We start from the raw sequence: 21794 nt of genomic DNA, 5'->3' as shown, positions 1-21794 counted from the left end.
GTTATACTATTAAATATCATAATCTAATAAACAAATAAATAAATATTTTATTATTACATTAAACATTTTTATTTTAGTACTACACGTAAATAATTAAAAACTACATTCAGCCACATGGTTATTTAAACAATGAAGTTAAACTTCGATACTACGTAACGGTAAAATAAGCCAGCTGTTTCCTACGCTTCAAATAAATAAAACTCATGGTGTAAATACAATTGATTAACTAATAAACATTATTAATAATACATTATATTTCGAAATTTGAAAGATGTAATTTCCATTTCTCGAAAACCTTAAAAGTAACTTTTTTTTTTTTTTTTAAACTTGCCAAAAGCATCATAATTATGATACGAAACGTCAAGATCTAAAGATAAAAAAAAGCAGACAACAAAGATTTTATACATTCCTGGCATTGGTTATTTGTTCATTTATAATTGAAAAATATGATACGTGAAATAAGTTTAAAGAATTAAACAAAACCTATATCGATTTACTCTTTGCTACTCTTCCACTACCAAAATCACCTCCCAAGAAAATTTGTTACTTTTCTACGTTTACTTTATTAAATGGAAGATTATAAAAAAAATTTCAGTGAAAAATATATAACCAATTAAAGATTACTGATGATCACACTTTCCTATTAGCAGCATAGTTCTAGAACTATGATGCCAGGAAAGTAAAATGATCTGGATTCTCACATACGGAAATAATATTAAAATCATTATTTGGATCATTTCCATTAATAGACTCTATTTTTGATAACTGAAGTTTTGAGATTCTTAAAATTATGCATTATAACAAAGGTGAACATTATAAATCACCAACTTGAGTAACTCCCTGAACTAAATTTAAGTTTCATCAATTATTATTAATAAGAAAACAATTAATGAAACAAGTATTATTTTATTATTACAGATTTACTACACATCAGATTATATTCAAAATATCCTATTATTCATGCAGCGTTTAACTACTACCTGTTACCAGTAAACCTTTCCCCGATTTATAAAATCAACTGAATATTTAATTGACAGCTTGAGGCGGTTCAGGTCACTTAGATTTGAAGAAAATATCCCAGAACAAAATATCGTAAGGTGTGATAATTCACACCTACATTGTTTAGCCGTTCAATTGTACTTCATCTTTATATAAAATTAGGATAAGTTTGATTGTGGTAATCTCTAAGTTGAACAGTATTAAGTGGAATTGCCTCATTTTGCTAACAAACATTATGATGGCTAGCATCAAATATAGAGTTTTTCAGCATTTCGGGAGTAAAAATATCTCAAGAAATGAATCGCTCCCCCTATCACGAGAGAACACCCTTCGGGTTGTCGAGGAGCTGTTCCCAGTAGCTGAAGCTTCGTGGAATGAGATAGTCCCGGAGTATGAGCAAAGATTTTTCATTGAGAAGCTGAGACTGGTGGCCAAGAGAATTAGTGCAGATAAGAGTCCGGGGTTGGACAAGGATCTCTCGTTAAATTAATGGTGACAAGACATCCTTGGGTCGTACTGGACGCCTATAATACAGCTTTGGAGAGCTGTCACTTTCCTTCCTGTTGGAAGAAAACATTCCGGCTGGTCCTGGTGCCAAAGAAGAGAGACATGCTTGGGAGTGGTGTCTCAAATCGTCCGATATGCTTGCTCAGCACCCTGGGCAAGCTGTTGGAGAGACTTATCACTGACAGGCTCTGGTGCGAGGTGGAAGCGAAGGGTGAGCTTTCCCCTGATCAATATGGCTTTGTTAGAGGAAAGTCCACAATTGACGCGTTGAAACGCGCAACTGAATGGGCTAGAGATGAAGTAGTGGCACTGGGCGTCGACGGAGGATCCCGTTAGTGGTCCTCCTAGACGTCAGGAACGCCTTTGGTAGTCTCCAGTGGCCGACGATTATTGATGTGCTGAGAGAGAAGAATATAAGTGGGTATCTCCTTAGAATAGTTAACAGCTACCTACATTGCACAAGGCTTAAAACCCCCACAGAAGATGGTGAGTTGGTTTTTGACGTGTTTGGTGGGATTCCGCCGGGGTCGGTTCTCAGCCCTCTCCTGTGGGACCTCGCTTTTGATGGGCTTTTGCGACTTGAGTTTGATGGGGACATTAAACTTGTTGCATACGCAGATGATCTGGCCCTCCTCGTGGCCGGACACACTGAAGAAGTAGAGGAGGTAGCCAATAATGCGGTCCAGCGAACAAGTTACTGACTTGAGGGGAGAGGTCTACAGTTAGCACTTAATAAAACCTCCGTAGTAGCGTTAGTCGGGAGAAGAAGACTGCAAGAAATGCAAATTAATGTTGCTGGGACCAGTATTCCCACGTCAGGATGCCTTAAGTACCTCGGCGTGTGGTTGGAGAGGAGCCGAAACTACAACGTCCACTTCAGCAGACCTTGGCACAGTTGTTGATAATCTTGGTAAGCTTATGCGTAACCACAGAGGTCCTGGAGCTTCTAGACGACGTATAATATTGACGCTGGCTTCTTCTATCATATTTTATGCCGTCCCTGCGTGGGTAGAGGTCCGTGAAAAGAAAAGGAATGTAGATAAAATCATCGCTTTAAAGACGTGCTGCGTTGAACATTGACCGGTGTGGCTGCGTGCATTGATGCTCCGACGAGTTTATCTTGGTATGACTTAGATCGAGGCTAAGAACTTACTTCTGGCCGAATGGCAGGAGGCCTGGAACACCTCACCTACTGGTGTATGGACGCGTAAATTAAACCCGAGAATAGAAGTATTGGTGTAGAGAGGACTGGGTGAGGTAGATTTCTATATAACGCAGCTCCTTTCTGGACATATATCAATATCAAACTTAAGAAACACATATTTAAATTTGAAAAGTAATTATTTACTTTAGACAACATTCTTAAAAGTGTATATATATATATATATATACAAAAAAAATCTGTTAGAAATAAATACTAACTAAAATTATAAGGAAACTGAATAATTATAATTGTAATTAATTATTTACTAATTTTTCTACTTTGGGAAAAAATCCATATGATACTAAGATATAATTTTTCATTGCTAAATTTTCGCTAAAATAATCTCACTAATAAATAAAATGTAATTAGTTAAACAATATAATTTTAATTACTTAAGAATTATTTTAAAACTTACCGATTTGATGAGGTAATCAAATTTAAAGATCAATTACCATTTTAAACATAAATTACGTGTGGCTCGTAATTGTACAAACAGAATGAAAATTCAGAAAATAATTTATAAACGAAACAAAGAGTGCAAGTTAAAACAAGCCCACAAAACTCGATTAAAATATCAATATTTTTAAATCAAATATAAATTCGTCAGATAACGAATCTAAAATTTTATTACGCATTATTCAAACATCTAACAACTGGAAATTTGATTTAGAATAGACATGACGCAAATACATAAGAATATTACTAAAAAAAAGAAAGAAAAAAGAGTAAATTACATCCGAATTCATAAATGTCCATAAACAGATACCATTAAAATAAATTGTTATTTTTGTCTTGCGTTTATTCTTCATCAAAATTTATAAAATTCATGATACACAGGTTAGGGACCGGTTCATTGGCTAGATCGGCGATTGGCGTTTTACTATCCGATATATGACGGCTATACTATCCCCTCCACAGTACTATAAGCAGTACCAAAATATTTCAGATATCCCAGGTATAATAATTACTACGCATCTAAATATGTATACGCTTTCTAAACTTTTAACAGGTAATAAAATATTGCTTATTTACTTACTTCGCATTTTTAGGTCTGAATGGGATGTCATCTGGACATGTAACAGGTAGACAGTGATGTGTAGGGGATGTATGCGATCCATATCCATCAGAATTCAACTGAAACAATAACAATTTTTTTTTTATTAATAACTAAACCCGTTATAACAGAAGACAACAACCATACAAAGGATTTAAAGTTAAAAATAATTTATTATATTATCTCCGTGGTAACATCTTTGCCATTCATCCAGAAGTTCTGGATTCGAGTCTCGGTCAAGCAAGGAATTCTTACACACGCTACAAAAATCTACTATTCATCCATCGGCTGATGTTACATGCAGTCAGCCTGTCGTATTTGTTATGAAATTAAACAAATGAATAATTATACTGAACAATTTCAGAAATTAGTACCAATTAAAATATTCTAATAGTCTACACTGTTATAACAGATTAAAAAAAAAATCAGTAATCCTAAAATATGCTTTTTATACAACTACCAGTACAGCAATAAATTATCTAAGAAAACAAACGGTTTGCTTTTCATAATAATGACAATGTAATTATCACTATAAGCTCTTAAGATTAAATTAATTGAATTAATTTTCTATTAAGTAAGACAATCAGTCTCCTTTCACCTTTACAATTACTTTGTATTATTATATATTATATATTATTAAATTGTGGTAGTATACTTTCTCTTTATACGGAAGAAAGTGTGATATTGTGATACTTTCTTAAGAATTACTCGTACAATAAAGTTACTTCCTTTTAATTTATTTAGAATACTTTAATCTTTTAAAGCAGTTTAATTACTCAAATTTTTCTAATCCACTTCAACAATTTTTATAAAAATATTTATAGTTATATGCATGCGTGTGTGGCAAAAACAAATTTGTTAAAACATCACCAAAAATTCTAGTTAAATCTAATATAAGACCAATTTAACCGAATGTCGATGGACTAAAAATAAAATTGTTTAATTTTCATCGTGGCCAGAAAGAGATAAAAAAAGGTGTTAAGTTTTATTAATTAAGTAAATAAGTTTTATTAAGTATGAATTATCACAAAAACGAAGCAATTGATAAATTATAAAGGAATTAACAGATTTATCATCAAGCAAAATAAAAATATTATACATTTATTCAAATTTTTATTTTACTTGAAAAATAATTATATACAGAATATTCATAAAGTACAGGAACCCTTAAATAATTTTTCAATCGTTGGAAATAGAAAATTAAATTTAGCAAAATGCATCTACAAAAAACAATTTTTTTTCGATATGAGATCATCATACCCAAAACACTCAGGCGGCCTTAAAACGAACCAGTCAAAAATTTTAAATTGAAAGGGTTTTGACGTAAAACTTGAAAGAGCATTAAACAATACGAACTTTTATATAAAAAATATCGCAATACGCCAATCCTCACCAAAATGGACGTCATTTAATTGGTTTTTAAAATTCACCTATTACATAACTGCTCAACAAATGACACCAAAAAAATAAAAAATAAAAAAATAGTATTTTTCAGAATTATTTACTTTTCGGAATAAGATTACTAATTGAGTTATAGTGTAGGTTACTTTTGAAACTTGTAAAAATATTACAAATAATACCTTTGAGTGAAATTTTAAGAAAAAACGATTTGTATATTTCTTCACCCTTGACCAATTGCGAACAAAATTTAAATTGCATGAATAACCTATACACAGAGACCATCTTGTGAAATATTATCCCTATCGAACCATCCATCGTGTTGAAATCATGCAAAAAAAACTGATGTGGACACCACACGACTTCCTCGTACGCCTATTAAATTACATATACACATTTTTTTTAAATGAAAAGTAATAAAATTTTATTTTATTAATAACTTCTGATATTTATCTCATATATTTTTTTTCTTTTTTGATTTTGGGCTCTTTTGGACCAGCCGATTGCAATCAAAAGAGGAGGTGCACAACTTGATGTTACAGCAGTCCTAAATCCAAGATTTCAACATCCTACGACTAATAGTTTTTGAGTAATGCGAGAAACATACGTACGTACTTACGACGTCACGACGAAACTAGTCAAAATGGATTTAGGGGTGATCAAAATGGATATTTCCGTTGAAATATGAAAACCCAAATTTTTCGCGATTGGCAAACATATACATACCATCCTTCCGAAATTTATCAATACTAAAACTAATTTTTTTTTTTGACCAGAAGAGGGTCATGAAACATCAAGATTACCAAAACCTCGACATATAAAATTAGACCCGATAAGCATATTTTTCCTTCTTGCCGGTAAAATAAAAACAAAAATTCTAACCCAAATCACATATTTATTATAGCACCTAAACATAATAGATTCTGTATTTTTATAATTATATATATATATATAAAGTTTACTTATGTACATTAACCGCACATAAAATTATTATTTTACAATAAGAAGAAAAATATGGGAATCTAATTTAACAATAAATTAACATGATAATTATTAAAAAATTGAAAATAAAACGTAAATGAATTATTCTTTATTCCAAGGACTCAGACATAGTGAAAAATAACGGTAAAAATTTTGAATGTATTTTAACCCAAGGATCTATTAAATGTTAATTATTAAAAAAATTAATTAAACTTTCTATCAAGAGACAGTTAAAATTGAATAAAATCTAAACATTTACTACAGCAAACGGCATGATTTCAAATAGCAAACGTTTCATCACAGTAAAAGAAGACATTAACAAAGTACTAAAATACAACAGTTATTAAATAATTGTGTTATGCTTGTTGCCTATATAATTTTACAGTATAAAATTACCTACACTTAGTTGTTAATTTAATTGAAAATCACGTTCAGCAGTTCAGCTGTTCCATACACATATAATAAAAAAAAATCTGTGAACTGCTTCATAATTTATTACATAATTTGTCCTTGAGTTATTATATAAAATTTTCAACGAATGTTAACACTAATCACAATAAAATAAAACTGCTTGGTAATCATAATTATACACCTTTTCAACAAATTAAAAAAAAAATTCATGAAAAATCAGCATTTTTTTTTATTTGACAGAATTTGAATTTTTTTGTTTTTGACAAAATATTTTTATTCTTCCTTATTCAATATAAGTCATATAAACTGGTTATGTGGAATTAGTTTTATCAAAAACACGTGCTTACGAGTGGTAAAAAGCGTTCAAGGAAGGCCGAGAGATCGTCGAAGATATGCATCGTTCTAGACGACCTTCGACCTCACCGATGAAAACATCGAAAAAGTGAAGGAAATTGTGCTTGATAATCACCATTCCAGCTTAAGAGAAAGATAGCCCGTGACTTTAACATCTGTCACGAAGTCTTTTTATTCGATTTTGGGCACGAGACGCGTCGCCGCACAACTAATAAATACCATCGATCAACCACCATATTCAACAGATCTGGCCCTGCGTGACTTCTATCTCTTCCCGAAGCTTAAATTGTCGCTCAGGGGTACCCGTTTAGACTCAACTGAACCCATAAAGCAAAATTCAAGGAAGAAGCTATACCGGTAAGCGCCTATAAAAAGTGTTTCGAAGACTGGAGAAAACGCTAGCATAAAACGCTGCATCAAATGGGGTCTACTTTGAAGGCGACAAAATAACTGATGAATAAATAAAAACTGTGCATTTTACTTAATAATTCCCGGTACTTTGTTGACAGTGTAGCGTATATATATATATATATATATATATATATATATATATATATATATATAACCTGTTAGTTTAATGGAAAAAATAATTACTAACAAACCAGAAACTTTTTTTACAGTTTACAAATAATTAAATAATAGTATGGGTACCCTCTTAAATAACTTTTCAACAGTTAAAGATAGCAAAATGAAAGATAAAAAGTCTTCAACCTCAAAAGATATATTTTTCAATGGTAGTCTACCAAACCCTAAATAGCAAGGAGGCCTGCAATGGGGGAAGACAACTCAAAAATTTTGAATGGAATCGGTAGTGTTGTGACATAACAATTTAGAGTATTCAAAACTTATGACTTGTAAAATATCAAGCTACGACAACCCTAACTAAAATGGCGGTCACCTCATGTTTTTCACAGCTAACTTTAAAAGTGGTGTAAAGTAGCTCTTAAGTAACTGCTAACCCGTGAAACAAAAAAAAAATAATAAATTCGCAAAATTCTACTTTTTGAAAATGATGTGTATTTTTGGTATAAGATTACCATACACTCAAGCCCCAATGGATGGGGAGAGGGGTTAAATACAAATATTTAAATGGAAATGATAGAATTGTGATAAATCATTTTAACGGGCATTAAAGGCAAAGTTTTTTTGTGGTGTAAGAGATCGAGCTATAAAAGCTAAGTAAAATATCGGCCATCCAATATTTTTCAAGCAGATATTAAAAGTAGTAGGCCTATATAATATTTCCTAAATAAATGATCGGTTAAACGCTAAAAAAATTAAATCTAGCAAAATTTTTCTTCCTTGAAACGAGCTATTCTCGCCTTGATAAGAGACTATGACAGTCATCAAGCAATCATCGTGAGATATGGGTAACTGAAATATATTAACTGGAAAAGACAACATTGTAACACATCATTTTGCAGGGTATAAAAAAAAATTAGCCGTATAAAACAATGAATTATGAAAAGCCTTAACTTGAAAAAAAAATTAACATATACAAAAACTGTATAAAGTTAATAAAATTAAAATTTTCGTATCCAGATTTTTTTTTTTTTGTTTTTCTCAAAAACTTTAACATTTCCTGAATCGAAAAATGCAAACATGGACAAAATTTTGTAAGATTTAATAACATATTGTGTGTTTTATGAATGGATCGTGGTTTTTCGCTATCTACTTTTCTTAATACCTCTGCAACGAGAAATCATACAATTATAAAATTTGGTACAATGTGTTTGCATAGAGTTTACATTTTAAGTATTATATGTCATAATAAAGATCACTAAAATAGTCAAGTTATAAAAAATAAGTAAATTAGGAAATTTAATCATTTTTCTAAATAAAGTAAATGTATGATATTATAATATTAACAATTAATGAAATCCACCTTACCAGCACATTTATATGAACTCAGATCTTTCAACTTACTTGAAAGCCATCATCAGGAAATAAAATTATTGCATTAAAGTAAAAAATTTAAAAGATCACAGTTAAAAAGTAAAACAGTAAAGTAAACAGTATACTCAAATGAGTATACTGGTAAAACCAGACAGTCATGAATGTTTTATATTTTAACTGTGATCTTTTAAATTTTTTACTTTGAAATAATTTATCTCCTGATGAAGGATTTCAAGTAAGCCGAAAGATTTTGAGTTCGTATCAGTATGCTGGTACGGTGGATTTCATTGATTGTTAATATTATTTATTTAACATATCAGCGGTACCATGTTCAAGAAATTAAAAGTATGATATTGACACAGTAATTAAATATTGACCCTGTAAAAATATTTGCGTCACAGTGGAATTTAAATGTCTTAAAGTTTCTTTACCCCAGAATAAAAATAAAATCATAGTTATATCTGCTATTAGAAAATTACACGAGAAACACGAGTAACAATGGAAAGATACCGCATTGTTAAAATCTAATTGATACCATAAATTAGAGATTTCTATTGAAAATATGTTGCGCAATATAAAAATCGCTGATGTTTTCCAAAAAAAGTATTGAATAACATTTTTAATTTCAGATATCGTAATGGAGGCACATTTAGAATGATCATCCTTAAAATATAAAGCATGCCTTATATTTTAAGGAAACAATATCTCTAAAACAAGTGTCCGTGAATTTGGATACAGCGATTTTTATAAATGGAAGATTGGTACTATATCTTTATTATGCGTAAATATGAAACAAAAAATTATTTCCTTTTTAAAGAGGTTAAATACAGTCATAAAAGTATCAGAACTACATTTCCGGCCTTTTTTATAAAGATTTTATTCAAGTGTGAAGATACAAAAATCAGTAGTTATTTTAATTTTTTATCTTTATTAAAGGTAAAATACCTATTTATTATTACTATTAATTATTACTTTAATAATTAATAGTAATTTATTATTACTAATTATTATTACTTTAATTATTTTTCTTTAAACAGCTCAGAATACTGAAATTTACGGTGTAAGAACACAAGACCTAAAGACATTTTGACAATGAATTGACTTGAGTTTTGACTATATTTTATTATGTTTTATCTTTTTACCAATTATTGAACGATTTTTTTTAGATGTTGCTTTTAATAAAGAATTAAGTAATAAAAATAATAATAATTATTACATAAAATAATAATATACCTAAAAATAATAATTATAAGTTTATTCTCGAGGAAAGCTTGGAAAATACCAGCTAAAATTTAAAAAAATGTTAAATGCAACTTTTTTTAAATTTATTCTTCTTAATATATTTTTCTAATTTATTCTTATTATCGAGTGCACAATTTTAAGGGATCCTGTAATATTATAAAAATAATAAATTAATTAAAATTTTATTTAATATTATGATGCAACAGTCATTTTTAAATTTAAATTTAAGATATTTAATGTAGCAAACATTATTGTATACGCATAAAATAAATTCTCTTGGATCCAAGTTAAAATATTACCATATAAATAAATATTTTATTTAGATTTATTTTTATTTTGTACATAATAATAGATTATATTGATCAAGTAGGGATAAGTGAATTTGCTACTCTGTGTGTGAAAAAGAAACTGGCCTAACATCTGATTAGATGGGTCAAGGGAAATTGCGGTAAAACCGTGATCAAATTAGCATTGCAAATTAAACAGTTAATTATTTTAAAATATAAAAATATTAAACAATATTAACATAAAATTATTAAAAATTAATCATAATTCAGAAGAGGTTCATGAAAATTATTTGAGCTTATTTATGTATACACTGAACGGGATGCAGAAAATCAAGTTCTCTTAAAACTTTTTTTAATTACTATTATTTAAACATTTATAGACAGAGTAATATTGTTGAGAAAAAAAATTCTTTTAATTGTATTTTAAATCAGTAGGACAAATTTTTTTATTAGTTCGGCAATTTATTAAAAATGTTATCGTAATAACTTCCCTTTCTTCTATTGCGTTGAGTTCTATTGCTCGAAAATAGTTCAGTTGTCCGATTTAATTAATACTGTTATAAAATACTGAATACTGTTTTTTTTTTTTAAGATTAAATGAATATTATTTTCTTAGCAAAGAGTGCACATTCATAAATATAAAAAAAAAAAAACAGATAACATTCTTATTTTACTAAATATTTGTCTTCGTAATTCGTACTTATGGAGCTGATAAAATAAATATAATTTTGTAAATTAGTACAGAGGAATGTGATTCTTGAACTGATTTCAGAAAAATAAATAAATATAAATATATACATATTTATGAGTGTGTTTACTTAAAAATCAGTAGATATTCGTGTAACGTAACCAATTTATTTTTAATTGAATATAATAATAAGGCAAAATATAACTTCTTTTCGTAATTTTAATTTAATTTATTAATTAGCACCTTAATTTAATAAAATAGACAAATTTATTTTTAACAAAATAATAAATAATTAGTTATCAACAGATAAAAATAAAAAACTTACATCGTTTGAAGGATAAACATTTATAATACAAGTAGAAGCAGACATATTCCAGGCGGCACTAGAGCACATAATCTATTGTATAAAAAGCTTTGCAAAGATAATAAAACATAAGTAATGACATTTAAACATTGAAGTTTACGCATTTACTTTTCAGTACTAGTTCCAGCCCCTTCTCTAACTAGTTATATTCAAGTGATAAAATAGAAGAGGGGAAGAATAATAAGTTAATTTATTATAAAAATATTTATCTTAAGTTAATTGTATAATTAATAGGGAAATTTTCTCATCAAGGACAAATAATAAATAATGCTTGATAAATAATTTTTGTAACAATGATAAAAATACAGGATGTTCCAAATTATTTGTAATTTTTAATAGTAATATTGTTTACATTAGTAACAGTGAAAAATGTTATTAGTGAAATGTTTAAAAAATTAGTTTAACAGAAATAGGTCTGACCCTAGATAAAAAATTCTCTTTCGGTACGCCGGAAGGCGGAGGTAGATGTCACCAGTGCTACTAAGAACGGGATAAAAAAGATTTCTAGCTTAAAGTTAAGAAAAAATTCAAAACTACTCAATACGACAATTATTACGACAAGCCCCATCTTCTTACAATTCCAATAATACTTTGGTCATCCCTTGCCGTAAGGGTTGGTCATATCAAAAGTTTTTTCAGATAAAAGTTATGGGTAATGTTTACAGGACTAACGACCACTTTAAACCAATTCGATACTGTGGCTATTAAGGGAAGTATGATTTTGTCTTCGAAATCCCATTTTTCCCACCAATAACCAATTTTTATGGAATTTTGTACGATAATGTTTGAATATGGTTCATTGATCCCATTTAATTTTGGTCACAATCGGTGTAAAAAGCGAGGAAGATACGGTTCCCATGGGTTACAAATCTCAAAATTTTATTCAAAGAGTAGAATCATTTGTTTTACTTAAACATCTATAACTATAATCAATGGGTAAAATAAAGAACATACGAGGTGCTACCCAAAAGTTCGGGGAATTTGAATTTCGCGCGCGAACCATTGCTGGTACGACCTGCTGCCGCTAGATGTGGCTAACAGTAGTACTCTTTGTGAATATGTGTGAAAATAGCTGTGACGGTGAGAGGCTGCGCTGTTAACTTTCGTGCGGTTGTGTAACGTTGTGTTTTACTGCTTCGGCGAAGTTCTAAATGGCAGATTTTAAAGAGCCTGCATCAAATTTTGCTTCATGCTTAAAAAAAACTGGTGCAGAAACCCATCCCATGCTTGTGGAAGCATTTGGTGACAATACTATGAGTAAAAGTAAAACTTTTTTGTGGTACAAACGATTCAAAGATGGAGGAACGACAGTCGATGACGATAAGCATTCAGGAAGACCATCAACAAGCGCAACAACGGAAAACATCGCGAAAGTGCGAGTAGCTGTCTGTAGTGAATTGAAAAACTCAGCAAGAATGACTAACTTATCTCCAACATCATAACCGGTGATGAGACATGGATGTACGGGTATGACCCGTAAACTAAGCAGCAATCATCACAGTGGAAGTCGCCAAGTTCACCGCGGCCAAAAAAAGCACGCCAAGTTCCCAGCAACGTGAAGTCTATGATGACTGTTTTTTTCGAGATTACATTATCCATAAGGAATATGTTCCTCTTGGTCAAACTGTCAATGGGATGTTCTATTGTGTAGTTTTGAAGCGGTTACGTGAAATCATTAGGCGCAAACGTTCAGATCGGTGGGTAACAACAGTTGGGTTCTGCACCTTGACAACGCGCCCGCGCACATATCGTTAGCCATTCGGAATTTCTGGGCTTCCAAAAAAGACGGTAGTGATTCCCCACCCACCCTATTCCTTGACCTTGCCCCGTGCGACTTTTTTCTTTCCGAAAATAAAATTTCAATTAAAGGCCGTCGTTTTAACACAATTGAGGAGATTCAGGAAGAAACGCAGAACGTGCTTCGATCATTTACACCTGCAGACTTCCACGGATGCATGGAATCACGGGAAAAACGCTGGGATCACAGTATCAATGCCCAAGGGGATTACTTTGAAGGAGACAGTGGAAATTATAAGTTATGGTAAGCTATTTTATTTTTATGGTAAAATTCCCGAATTTTTGGATAGCAGCTCGTATATTAGAAAAAATGTACGCGATTTTATTATAAGTCCATCTTTCTTTTCACACATTCATGAATCTTAATAGAAAATTTAAGTACGTTTTCGTTTTACACTAGCCACTTTTAAAGAAAAATTCTTAATTTGCATGTTTTATAATAATTTATGAATAAACCATTAGAGAAGACACACTAACATGCTGTTTTATACCGGTCATTTTAAAATATTAACACATTAGTCAAGGTTAGCGAGCAAAGTGAGCGTAGGTTAATGTCAAGTGAAGCAATAACGGATTGGAAAAAGTATCTGAGAGAATGTGTATGCTGATCATTTATTAAAAAACCCAGAAACGGTAGGTGGTCCCAGTAATGACGGTAGAAATACAAGAGTCCTCATTTTCAAAAAGAAAATACAATAGAGGCAGAATTCTTCCAAATCAATGGGTATTTGGAGGTATTTGTAGAAAAATTATAAATATAATCTAACCAAACTTAACCTACGCTCGCTAACCTTGACTAAATATTTTTTTTTCTTGATAATATCGCCACATAAGCTTGAAGCTCGTGCGTGGGATTTGGAAATGGAATTTAGTAGCGTGTGAAAAATGCCATGCCTGAGCGAGATTCGAACTCGGAACCTTCGAATAAAAGGCCGAGACGCTACAACTCGAGCCACGGAAGCTGGAGAGAGTTTTGATCATTTTAATAATAAATTCAGTAATTTATGCAATTATTTATTAATTAAAGAATTACTGATAACTATTCAAGGTTAGTCAAAGAGCGAAGCGAGCGTACCTATAATTAACTATAATCTATAATTAGAATCAATAATGTTTATATTTTTAGTATGTAAAATATGTTAATATGGAGAAGTTTAAAATGGCCGGTATAAAACAGCATGTTAAGTGCGTTTTCTCTAATATACGAGAGTTATTGGGTTATTTTTATAAAGTTACTATAAAGGTTACTACGGTATTTCACTAATGTTTTATTCATCAATTATTATAAAACATGCAAATTAAGTAATTTTTATGTGAACAAAAGCGAAAAAAGTAGGAGGGGTAAAACGAAAAATTTTTTTATTAAATTTATTCTAAAAGTTACGCAAATCTTGTTTCACGATATGTTGAACGGTTAATTCATCGCACTATAGAGGCGCCGGATTCATCAAATAATTGTATTAGTATTCATATAATTAGATAATGTTTATTTTAATATTTAGTTCATCGTTTTAGTATTAATATTTAATTTTAGAAACATTACACAAATAGTTTAACTTTGAACATTCGTGTAAAGTTTATGTTGACGCAAAGATTACATTGTTAAACTGAAGGACAATGTGTTGTTAAAAAAAGAAAGTAAAAATCAAGAAGAAAAACTAATCTATATATGACAACTAGTTAAAAAGAAGAAATGATAAACGTGCTTTCATGATAGAACAAACTCTTTGCCAATTTTTTCGTCATTTCATTCTCACTCTACTTTTCTCCATTTCACATCGGTAAACAATTTTAAAAAAAAATAAATTTTGAAATAAAATAAATTTTGAAATAAAATAATTTAGTAATAGACTTAAAAGTAATGTAAAACAAGTTATAAGATTTTAAAGAGATTAACAAAGAATACTATATTTTTTAATCTTGAAAAATGGAGGTCAACTAAAATATCTAAATGACACTTGTTCTTCAATAAGCATACTCTTGTTAATATATTATATATATGCAATCCGGCATGATTACTAACGGGCAACAGAAACAATAAAAATCGCGTAATTTAAACATATAAATAAATCTTCTGACTCGGCAGACTATTTTATTACTTAACTCATCACACCCATTCTGTCTTGCTTCCGCGGTAAAGCAGACTCAAATACAGAGCGAGCTATACATACCTTAAGTGATTTGAACTACTTTTCAAGAGAAAGGTTAAAAAGGCAAAACAATTATAGAAGCTTCTACGAAGTAGTACTTTAAAAATTGCATTTTCTCAAGTTCACACAATAATTGTTATTTTTCAGCATTTTTAAAAATCAATAAAAGCGCTTGAATGTTACTTTTTTTTTTAATAAATTATATTTTTTACTTTTTCTGCTATAGCACTCAAAGCTAAAAATGTACCTTTTCTTGTTCTCATTGTAGTAACATATTTTAAAAACTTAATAAAAAAATAAAAGTTTAATATAATTAAACGTAGATTAAAATAATCTGAAAGGCGATGTAATTTGTTTCGAAATTTGGACGGTTTTATATTTATAAAGCCTCAAACTCGAATGTACACAAATTCTGCGCCGATAGTAGTTTTTCAGCAACTAAAAAATTAATTTTTCATAATCTGTAACTGTAATTGGATACATAATTGGTAATTCCTGGAAATAATAATATTTTTTGAAGCTTTATTGAAATAATTAATACAAAGTAGATGTAATACATAAGATTTTTCTGTTACTTATCTTTCAGCAAAAATGAATAATTATTATAAATTTAAGAATTGACTAAGAATTCAAAAGTAACAGTGTTAATATTTTTAAAAAAAATAATAAAATAATAGCCGATCTCCGAGGCGGAGTGTAGTGTCTACGTCTTTCATACGGAGGTTTCAGGTTCAAATCCCGGTCAGGCATGGCAATTTTTATAACCTATAAATTTCCATCAGGCTAACGATAACCAGCAGTAGATGCTCGTAAAACTCAAAAAAAAAAAAAAAAATTAAAACAATGTTTCGTAATTAAAAATAAATAAATTGATTCCAAATGTTTCTATGATCTAAGTAGAAAATTTAGTTAAAAAGTAAGAGACCTTGTATAAATAAAAAAGTAATAACTACTATAAAATAAATTATTATGCAGGCATTGTAACGTTACTTTAATACGGAAACAATAAATGTTTATGAAAATTCATAAACCGAAGGATAATAACAAATAAACCTGTATACCTGAAGTAGATTACTATAGATGTTTTGAGAACAATAAGAATCAGTATTTTTTACATGCGGTTCATAAAAAAAATACTAGACTTTTTTTTTAACTAAAAAAAAAATTGGCAAAGGTTTCCCGGCTTTGGCGACTTTCCCGACTTTAGCCTTGACACAGTTTTATCTCAAATATGCCATAGGGATTTTAAATACATAATGAGTTATTTATGCAATATTTTGAGTACTATTCCTAAATAAATCCAAATATTAATTAAAAAATTTAGATCCTATTTGTCGTTCAAATGACATTTTTACCGTGAAAATTGTCCAAAATTAAATGTATAACTGGGAGAAAAGTAAAAAAATTATTAGTAAAAAAGTGTAAGGCCCGTAGAATTCCTTGACCAAATGACTTTTTATCGTCAAAACTACATTGTGCTATAGTATAACTGCGAAAAAGTCACAATATTTAGTAAAACAAATTTAATAAAAAACCCAAATTTTTAGGTTGTCAGTCAGCTACCTCATTTCATATTTTTTAATAACAGCAAACTTGAAAAGCTGTTATAAATATCTTTTTTAATAAATAAAAAGATATCAAAATAAAAAATTGAATTCTTAAGTTGCCCACCGGGTTGGTCTAGTGGTGAACGCGTCTTCCCAAATCAGCTGATTTGGAAGGCGCGAGTTCCAGCGTTCAAGTCCTAGTAAAGCCAGTTATTTTTACACCGATTTGAATACTAGATCGTGAATACCGGTGTTCTTTGGTGGTTGGGTTTCTTCAATTAACCACATCTCAGGAATGGTCGAACTGAGAATGTACAAGACTACACGTTTACACTTATACATATCATCCTCATTCATCCTCTGAAGTATTATCTAAACGGTAGTTACCGGAGGCTAAACAGGAAAAGAAAGAGGGGTTCCACTTTAACATCCTGTTTTGAAAAACGTTCCCATTAAACAAAATTGGAACTATTAATACTAGATATTTATTGTTTACTATATCTATTGATACTAGATATAGATGAATTTTTAATATTCAAAATTAAATCAGGTAAAAACTGTTGTAAAGACTCAATTCACAAAAAAACTTTGGAATTAATATGTACTTTTATCAAACTAATTTTCTACAATCACTATAAAAAATGTCAAAAATTAAAATGGCAAAAAATAACGATCCACTTATTTAATTTTGTTCAAAATTTGGTGTCCTTAATGTTTCATGCATAGAAAATCTATTAGCTATTTTCGAAAAATTTATGTTGATTCAGTCTGGAGATATTAATCAAAATACAGGCCAACACACGTACGTACATACATCTTCCAGAAAATCTATAAATTTGTTGATGTTTCTTTGGATTAAGGGGATCTTGTAACGTCAACGTTTACAAAAATACCGATACCCAATATTTTCGCCAATTGCTAGACTTCTAAAAAATTTACTTTTAAAATCAAAAATAAACTTCTTATAAACCATATTAAATTTTGAAAATATCCATTCTTAGCCTCCTAAAAATGAAAATATATAATTTTTTTTGCATTAATTTCTCGAACTGCACATTATATAAAACTATTAACAAAAAGAACTCATATTATATGTTTAGCCTACGGAGACTGGTCTAGTGGTAAACTCGTCGTCGCAAGACACTTGTTTCAAAGGTTCTGAGGTTCGAATCCTAGGAAACGTTAGATGCTTTTATACGGATTTAAATGTTGCATAGTTGATACCGGTTTACTTTGGTTCGGTAGTTGGGGTTCAATTAACCACATAACTTAGGAATGGTTAGCCCGAGTCTATACAAGACTATATCTCATTTACATGTCATACATTTTTTCTTTATCCCATTGGGCTGTGAAGATGTCGCTTGTTGGTCACTAGCTCAACAGACTGCAGCGCACATATTAGGAATAATAATGTTATCGTTCATAATAATAATGATAATTAGGAATAAAAATTTTAATTAATGTTGGGAAACATTTTTCAGAAAACTCGAGATTCGGCTCGCTGTATTAGATTTTTTTGTGATTTATTAATTGTAAATGCATCAGAGGAGTAACTTACAATTGGTTAGTCGTACCCGTAAACAGATAGTTGAAATTTTATCAAAGATTCATGAAAAATTCAGGTCCTCATTTCAAGGTGTAAACACTTCAGAGTGCCAATTATCCGGATTCTGTCTTGAAAAGTTCAATCCGAATAGTCGGCGTTCTATTGTAATAATAGAAGATTATTATTACAATATATTAATTAGTAACAATAAAAAAAAGAGAATGGTTAATATTCAATACTTGAACAGCTGCAATAGATTCTTAAAATTCGTCTTTCTTTCTTTCTTTTTCCTGTTTAGCCTCCGGTAACTACCGTTCAGATAATACTTCAGAGGAAGAATGAGGATGATATTTATGAGTGTAAATGAAGTGTAGTCTTGTACATTCTCAGTTCGACCATTCCTGAGATGTGTGGTTAATTGAAACCCAACCACCAAAGAACACCGGTATCCACGATCTAGTATTCAAATCCATGTAAAAATAACTGGCTTTACTAGGACTTGAACGCTGTAACTCTCGACTTCCAAATCAACTGATTTGGGAAGACGCGTTAACCACTAGACCAACCCGGTGGGTTCTTAAAACTCGTCTGTTCATGTCATACCAAACGACTGTTGAATCAACTGTTTCTAAGTATCACTACACATTTTTTCCAATTACAATATTAACTCAACCGCGTTGTATGTAAAAATAACATTCGTACACAAATTTGACGACGGCTCCCTTCAGAGAAATAACAACTGATACCGGAATGTAAGCCCAGTGTATCAGATAGTTAATTACATAAAATAACGAAAATACTACTAGTTTTGACTAGACTAAAGTAATTTTGACAGAATCCGGATTTTTTTGGCACAACATGGAATGTTCATACATTCTTTTCCCAGTAGATGTTATGAATCGCTGTAACAGAATAACTGACATTGTACACCGACGTATTGCAGTATACAAATAAACTTAATTAAAATATTACATACCTAAGCAAGATTACAAAAAAATAATAAACAACAAAAAGAAAACTTTTACATAATATAAAATAATATTTCATGTACTTATAATAAAAGACAAGAAAATACGCTTTGTTAAAGAAAGTAGTCGTAATAATAGAAAACAAAAATAGATGTATTATAAAAAAGAGCTATTCTTTTTTTATATAACACAGCTAGAATAGTACGTTGAGTACTTTACTATTCAACGCGCGGCAACAAGAGTAATAATTCTTATATACCCTACAGCGAATTTTATTTCCTTTTCCTATGGAAATCCTCAGCTGTCTTATTTTGTCAACCAATAACATGGATTTCTTTTTAATTATTTTTGATATTATACAAGGATGGATTTACTTATAAAAATATTCATTTAATAGTTTTGTAAATAATATTAAAAACAAAAATATTAATATCAGTTCAATACGTTATCATATAAGTAAATTATAATCAAACATTAACGAAAAACTATATTTAGAATGTTATAATTATTTGTAATTCCTTCAACACCATAATTTTCTAGTACACATACTAAAAGTAGAAAAAAATAATTCAAGAACAAAGAAAAAGTAATAAAAAAATTTTAAACGTTAAAATTTAAGTTTGCTGACGTGTCCTTCTGCTTAAAATTGTTAAAAATAACAAGTTTGGAACAAACTCATTTGAAATTTTTAAAATTTGATGATCTTCAACCAGTTCACTACAGTGGTTCGAGACCACTGTACCGAAATGACAGCGTTTCAACCATTTATTTGAAAGATCCCGGTCAGATCAGGCATTGTTTTCATAGGATTCAAAAATTTCCATAACAGAAATAAAATTAATGAAAAAGATGATCCTCCTCCAAAGCACCTTAAAGGTCAGTGCTCCCAAAGGCAGTTTCTGAACAAGTTTAACACAGAACGAAATCTAGCTTAGACACAGGCACAGTTTTTTATTATGACTTTTAACTTAAAATAATTCGTTGAAAGAAATTTTCTTTGAAGATTTCATCAGGAATTCTTTCGTTGTTTCAAAGCAGTTGATGAAACTTTGATAATTCGCTTTTAATCATCAAAGCAACCTGGAACTATAGTGAGCTGCAGTCTGGTAACTTACTCCAAAAGTTTGTGAAAACCGTTCCACCAGTAGGAAAGGTGATGGGTATTGCTTTTAGAGATACTCATAGCATAATCTTCTGGACTTTCTGGAGAAGGATAAATTAATAATTGAAAAATATCATGCGTCTTTAATTGATCATCTAAATCAGGAAATAAGAAAAAAGTCTACGATTAATTTAAAAAAACGATTATTTTTCACGAAGATAATGAATGCACTCTTCTGCGATTGCGACAGCAAAATTGTCGGAATTACGCTATGAAATCCTTCCCCATCACCCTTAGAGATATACATGAAATGATAAAATTATAATCGAAACATCTTCCTATTTTGAAAACTTAGGTAAATCATATTATAAGGATTAGATTAAGAAACATAACCATTTTTAGAGTAAGTTCACAGAATTGAATGGAAATTATGTTCAGAAACAAACTGATTTTTCTCAAAGAATTATATATTATTGAATTCTGCTGTTAGATCCCTTGCGATGTGGAGGACATAAAACCTTTGTGGTAAGTTTTAGAGCGAGTATGAACTGTAGATGCATAGGTGATGAATTGAAACAAACCCTTGTTGCTTATTGAATTATTTAATTTCTTGTCGTCTTGACATTTCGATAACATATAATTGAACATCTAACATATAAATATACAAATAAAATAAGCGTTCATCCGAACATTAGTACGCGCGTCCATCCGGACTGAATGTTCAACACGACCGCTGTGAGTCAGATTCTGGCGCCGAATGAATAGAAGTCGCTACATCATAATAACCACTCCTTGCGGTATTATGACGTAGGACATCGTATAACCACAGCTTGCCGGAGAGCTCTAGCCCTCGCTAGGTAGCACCCGACGGCAAAAGTGGAACGTAACACACCGCCCACCAATTATAATTTTCTTAATTATAATTTTTTTAATATTATAAACTGACTTAATACACAAATAGAGCGTGATACATAAAATTAGTTGCATATAAGTTTTAAATTAACGTTAATTCAACAATACAATGTTGATAAGAGCAAAAATTTCAAAAAGCAAATAAATTAACGAATGAACAATTACATTAAGATGAAGTTAAATAAGTATTATTGATTGCTCTGAGAATGACTTCTGTCATCAAAATCATTTAAATTTGGAGGGACAATCAATTTGTTAATGGTTCTTTTTATTATGGTATTATTGGTTTTTACATCTACTAATCTAACGAGTCCATCCTTACCTGGGATATACTTGAACAGTTACTCCTAATTTCCACATCAATAGAGGAAGGTTATTTTCCTTAAT

The 21794-nt window shown here is 30.2% G+C and overlaps 1 protein-coding gene across 6 annotated transcripts in view; it reads right to left on the bottom strand.

Annotated features, from left to right (window-relative positions):
* Positions 1 to 21794, bottom strand: part of LOC142319313 (proton channel OtopLc-like) — a 422996-nt gene that overhangs the window by 152366 nt on the left and 248836 nt on the right. For all 6 annotated transcript variants that reach the window (XM_075356452.1, XM_075356451.1, XM_075356448.1 and 3 more), the window contains exon 3: positions 3747 to 3844. In XM_075356452.1, the coding sequence (XP_075212567.1) occupies positions 3747 to 3844 (98 nt within the window). The remainder of the gene's footprint in view (positions 1 to 3746; positions 3845 to 21794) is intronic.

This window comes from Lycorma delicatula, chromosome 2 (genome assembly GCF_047948215.1).
Source record: "Lycorma delicatula isolate Av1 chromosome 2, ASM4794821v1, whole genome shotgun sequence".
NCBI classification, from domain to species: domain Eukaryota; kingdom Metazoa; phylum Arthropoda; class Insecta; order Hemiptera; family Fulgoridae; genus Lycorma; species Lycorma delicatula.
This window is presented reverse-complemented; position numbering and strand designations above follow the sequence as displayed.